Raw genomic sequence first — 6,137 nt, 5'->3', positions numbered from 1 at the left:
GTAACAAATTTACTCAACAGATAAAGCACTACGAATTGCTTATAGCGAAGTATCTTAACCATATCATTAAGTTAGTAATACTTTCTTCGATCATTATAACGTCAATAGCAAACTTATCTTTTAGATGTAAAATAAATTTTAACCATGTGCGTACTTGTTATACCACAAGATTAAACTAAAGTAGGTTAATGTGTACCTACTCTCTGTTCTTAAATATATATTTATTCGAAAACCTCCGATGTATGCGAAGTATTCTTACAAATATATTTACAAATTAATATAATATAATTTATTAATACAATAATTTTAATATAATCAACATAAGCGATATCATACCATTCTTACCTAAAAATTAGCAACTAAACTTAAATATTTAAATTAAATATTTTGAATTAGGTTTAATTAACTAGTACCCGAAAATTGCAGATTCAAATCTCTCTATATATCAGTGGCATAATCAGTGTGGGCTGAATCAGGTGGTAATCCTACACTGTGGTGGTAGATCTTCTTTTGATAATAAACTGCAAAAGCATTGGTTAGCATAATCCTTGCTACAACGCTGCCAAACAATAATTTTTATTTTTGTACAAATCAATTATAATTCTCATAAGGTTTAATTTTTCTGTTTAATATTAAATCAATCCAAAATTGGATTCGCATATGTAGATTGTTGTAATATACGATTTTCATAAAATACTAATATAAAATATATGTGATAAAATATTTATATATGTATTATATTAAAATGTACTAAATGATATAATATTTAGTATAAATTTTCTGAGATGTGAATTACAAATATATTCTTGATGACTTTTTACTTACTCGTCTGTTCCAAGAGTTACTCGTAGTAAAACTCAAGTGAAACCACGGTTGCCACTTGAAAATTTTTTCCTGTACCAAAATTGGTTTAAAAAGGTACTATTTCTGTAAAAAAAAGGTCCAAAATTTTTCTATTGTCTTTTTATAAGAAAAAACAATTTATATAAAATGTACAAAAAGTATAAAACAATACAAGTTACATTTATAAAAAAAATTAATTGAAAATATCCACAATAAAGTTGAGTCGCCGTAAATGTACCATTTTTTGAACATGAGTACCAGAGTACCAAACGGAAAAAAAGTACCAATTTTGGTACTAAAGTACCATAAGTGGCAACCGTGAGTGAAACACAAGTAAAGTACAAATTGTGAGCGTAACACAAATAAAGTGCAAAATTTCGCTCTTTACACCGATTTTCATGGAGCAGCTTTATGTAAAGTCTGGTGAGAACACCAGTGCCGCGCAAATAGACAATTCAAAAATTTAATTTAAACCAAAACAGCTGATTCAGACATCACACAAATTTTACTTGAAATAAAATGTACGAGTAAAGTCTGTGTAGAATATTCAAATTTCGACAGAGATGTCACGCTCTCTCAGATGCTCTCATTAAAGCGAAAATTTGCTGGTGAAACGCATATAGTGTTACTCAAAGTTACAACGAGTAGCTCGTGAAGCAAACTTGATTTTTGTGGTGAGTATTTATTAAGTTTTAATTCACCATAAATATTTTCAGTGATAACTGAAATATTGTTTCATCAGAAATATATTAACTACATCAATAAAATATTTAATTAATTTTTAAATGATTTTCTTTAGTATTCATAATTTTAATTATATTAGACAATATTTTATTGTTATCAAACTTGACAAAAATTGTTTTGTTGTTATTATTTACATGATTATATTAAGCACTAAGTTAATAACAATAAATAAATTAAATAAATAAATAACTAAATTTACAACAAATATAAATATACATGTAAATATACAGATATATATGTATATATATATATATAGGTATAAGAATATGTATATATAATATAATATATGACAAACTAACAAATGACTCAAGTAACACTCATTGTTAAATATTTACAATTTTACATATCAACAAAAACAATATTCATTATATATTAAAATAATATTTTGTTTCTTTTCTTGTTTCAAATTTTTCCATAAGGTCATCAATATTCCATTAGTTCATTTATCCAATTAGTGTGTATTCATTTTACATTGATATCAGATTGTCTGTTAATATATCATTGAGATTCTCTTTGATTTCATTCGTTTGTAAATCTTCATTTCTGAGTTCTTCTGGTAATTTTTGGCTAATAATTTCTTCTACTTCCTGCTCATGATATTCACCAGTAGGTTCACTAAAATAAATAAAAAGTAATTTGTAATGGAAAATAATAAAATATTTTTTTCATTATGTATAAATCCAAAAAATCCCTACCTGTATTTATGCTTTTCTAAAGCCTTAAAAATACTCTTTGGACATTCTTTATAATAAGGAAAGCATTCCCCAGGCCCTTCTCGGCCTTCCCCAATCTCTTGTGCTCGTACATATTCTGGCAACAAACTCGAGTAAGGTGATTTTGTAACACTGAAAGGGTAAGTATTTTAAAGACAATATAATTAAACAAGATTTGTATAGACTTACGTTAGAAATAGTTTAACAATTTCACCAAAAACTCCAAAGTTATCAAGATTTCGGGAATGAACTTCGCAAATTGTACGTAAAAGACAAGCTTTTCCATTCATACCAAATGTGGATAAAAAATCTTCCACGACATTGTACAGCATGACCCTAATGGGAGAAGAAATAATTTAATATATAATATTGATACGAAGATTAACATCATATAACATACCTCTCGCCTCCATGAAATACGTGCTTAAAACGTTCAGGTAATTTTGGTACTTTGTCCTCTTCCGCTTCTTCCTCCTTAATATTGAAATAGGAGTTTTGTTTAAATTTGGGCTTCATTTCGTCGCTTAAATCACGCTTCTTTTTATAATGTAAATAACGAGACACATATTCACCTAGCATATGTCCAGCCGCATGTCCGAATGAACGACTGAATAGGGGCGGTAAATCGCCCAATGGGTTTTGATTGTCTGTTAGTCCAAGTTTGTCAAAATCAACTGAAAGGAAATAATTTAAAAGTAGTTTATGAAAGTTATATTTAATGAGGTAGATATATTCGTATATTTGTGTACTTACTTGTTAATGGAAAACTGATTGACACATTTGAAAAGAAGCCTTCGGGTGGATGTCGAACTAGTGGTAGCGCTATTGTAGGCGTAATGGTAAGTGTTGTGCCTGGTGGAAGTGCTAAACGTCCGTCATCGGTTATCCACACCAACCGTTTTCTTCGCGAATGCGGCTGTTTTGAATCATTATCTATAAACTCCTCGTGCTCAATCTCATCCAAGAGACTATTTGACTGTTGATTCGTTACTTCTGTCTGAGTTTTTGGTAAATTTCGTGGAATTATTGATTGATCTGATTCCAACGTTTGAATGAAGGTAATTTGTTTGGCAACTACAATACATACTAAAACTAATTTTATAATATTTCTTGTGCAGCACCAAGTCGCAGCCATGTTGATTAGTACAGAGTTCAATCTGGAAAAAACGGAACATGTAAAAATTAATCATAATTAAAGTTTTCAACTTCAGCGCTAATTGCAATATAAATATTTTATTAATATTTCATTTCTATTCATTTGGCTGACTTTTTTATATGAGATTGCATTATAATTGTGTTGTATGAAGTAATAAATCTTATAATTAATGTGGAGCAATAAAACCATTTTTTTTGGTGTCCATCTATAAATTCATTTCTTACACGGGGTATATCCATTGCTATAATCCATAGCAATGGAGTATAAGTACGGAAACAACGGTTATTTGAATATTTATATACGCAAGACATTTAAGTTTAAGTCAAAGTTTCGCCATAACACGTCTTTAGTTGAAGTGGACGCTTTCGCACAGAATTACCATGGCATGCGCCAACTACACTAAATGTGCGTTCCGTTGTAGAGAAGCTTGGAATGGATGAATGTACAAATCTTGCATTGGCCAAAGTGCTGCAGAACTGCAGGAAGCAGACAGGCAGCGATGATTATGAAAAATTGTTTAAAATACCAGAAAAGAATGTAATTTACTTTACATATTACTTCACTTCTTGGTTACATTTTAAAGTAATTGCAGAACGAAAAGAACAGCAAGTAATTCTAAACCAGTTGAATTTATCATAGCCGGCTGAATCTATTTTGAATTCATTTTAAATAGTAAAGAACTAAACTTTTACTTTATTCTCATGATTAGAATTTTAGCTTATTGGTTTCACAAAATGATATACTCAATAACCTCCTTACTATCTGAAATAGCACATAAATTGCAATGTTCACAGGTAATGCAACAATTGTAGCAACTCAGTGCCATAGTTAGGCAGGATTAACGTATAGATCCCACTTGACACCAACAGATAATGCGCTACAAAAACACTCAAGAAAAATATTTTCTAGAATAAACTCTGCTATGACAGAATTCTAGCCACGCCACTATGTTAACTGATGAACCTGCACCCGAAACATAATTGCAGATAAGTTTAATGGATGAGTGGTTATTAGAGTGGAAGATAATGATTAACTTGCAAATATTTGTGGAAGTTATATTTATACCACACCGTTTAGAAGTTAATTTCAACAATTTCATAAAGTAAGTCTATAAAATATTTAGATATACAATGAAACTTAAGCTTACTTGGAAAAGTAATGCCTGTAATTTAAAGGCCTAGCAGTTATGACTTACTTCTAAAATAGGAAAAATATACTGGTTACTTATATCGATTTTTCAATTGAGTTTCATTATGTTAGGGGCCTCCCCAACATATACTACATTTTGTAAAGCAAAAAACTTCTGAATCCAGTAAAAAAATAGGATAGGTTTAGTTTATTATTACGACAATCAGTCAAGTTAAAAATCTCATTTACATGTTAAGCGAAACTATTGTTTCTAATAAATTATAATGGACCTTTAATATATATAGAAAAAATAAATGATATCTCCTAATATGCTAGTTCTAATGATATCTCCTAATATGCTAGTTATAAACGATAGCCAAGTTGCAAGTCATACGTTCTCGTATATGAGACAGTCATATTACTGTCTCGCTGTCGTTTCGATTATAATTATGTGGAGTGACATATTAGGTAATAAATATCTAAATTCCATCATTATGATACCATTAAATCATCCTTTGATTAATTATATACGTGCGTAAATAAGAAGAACTACCATCAATGCTACCAAGTGTGCTAATGATTTGAACTAAATAATATAGCCAACTTTATTTAGAAGGGCCACTTAACAACAACAAGTTATATACTAAGAAATATCTATAACTGGTTTTTTAATATATGTATATATATATTGCTGTTGCGTTACTGTTATTCTTTCTGATCCACTAAAATTCACTATAATAGTTACAAGCTTATTATTGTTATTCTTTATGATCCACTATAATCCACTATAACAGTTACAAGCAAAGGATATCAGTACAATCTAACTTACCTAAATTAACAATAAAATAATTAATATTTTGTGGGATACCTAAAAAAGTAAGATACTATGTATTAACTCTGATAAAATACAACTAAATAAGCAAGAAATCTTTATAATAAAATAAATTATGAATAGTATAGTCTAGCGATTATTTGAGAGAAGCTTTATTTATAGAAAAACTTTAGAGGAGAAGTTTTACACTGATGGAATAATGAAGCTATCAAACAAGAGTTACTAGAGGTGATAAATAATAATAGCCAATATTTATTTGACTAAAATTTATATTAAATAAAGAACATTTTTGTTCAAAAATGTACTAAAAAACGCGGACATTTTTTATATCACCCAAAGCTCTACATTTTAAAATCCATTAAACCCAAACGAAGTTCTAACAGACTACTAAAGCCATATTTTTACGTAAACTTGATTAATTTGTATCGCATTTTATTATATATATATTTTATCAACAAGATTAAAATGTGATTGATTAAATGATTTGAATAAAGTTACTGTTATGAGTTCCAGAAGCTTGTCTTTTTTTACCATAACCAGCAGCCATTAAACCAAAGCTTTAACTAGCAAACCATTTCTACTTTTATTTACATAAATCTGGGATTGAATAAAATATATCCTAATTATAGATTACAAATTTATCCAATAAATTAGAGAGTAAAATTTATCAGTCCACTATATGTTAGTGCAATAAAGCAAACCCATTATTTATTGATGATAA

The 6,137-nt window shown here is 28.8% G+C and overlaps 1 protein-coding gene across 1 annotated transcript; it reads right to left on the bottom strand.

Annotated features, from left to right (window-relative positions):
• Positions 1 to 2,054: 2,054 nt before the first annotated feature.
• On the bottom strand, positions 2,055 to 3,435 carry LOC119677499. Its single transcript, XM_038088870.1, has 5 exons — positions 3,054 to 3,435; positions 2,701 to 2,974; positions 2,490 to 2,636; positions 2,283 to 2,432; positions 2,055 to 2,202 (listed from the first exon to the last, which is right to left on the bottom strand). Exons 1-5 carry the CDS (start codon positions 3,433 to 3,435, stop codon positions 2,055 to 2,057), a joined length of 1,101 nt encoding a protein of 366 aa, XP_037944798.1.
• Between the last annotated feature and the right edge of the window lie 2,702 nt (positions 3,436 to 6,137).

Source organism: Teleopsis dalmanni, chromosome 1 (genome assembly GCF_002237135.1).
Source record: "Teleopsis dalmanni isolate 2A chromosome 1, ASM223713v2, whole genome shotgun sequence".
Taxonomy (NCBI): domain Eukaryota; kingdom Metazoa; phylum Arthropoda; class Insecta; order Diptera; family Diopsidae; genus Teleopsis; species Teleopsis dalmanni.
Note: the sequence above shows the minus strand (reverse complement) of the source record. Positions and strands in the feature narration are given on the sequence as shown.

Bases quoted from the DNA above. Each gene is read 5' to 3' on its own strand.
- LOC119677499 (XM_038088870.1), bottom strand. From the start codon at position 3,435: ATGGCTGCGACTTGGTGCTGCACAAGAAATATTATAAAATTAGTTTTA. The intron at 2,975-3,053 runs GTAAGTACACAA...ATTTCCTTTCAG, and splicing joins AATCAGTTTTCCATTAACAA to TTGATTTTGACAAACTTGGA. The intron at 2,203-2,282 runs GTAGGGATTTTT...TATTTATTTTAG, and splicing joins TTAGAAAAGCATAAATACAG to TGAACCTACTGGTGAATATC.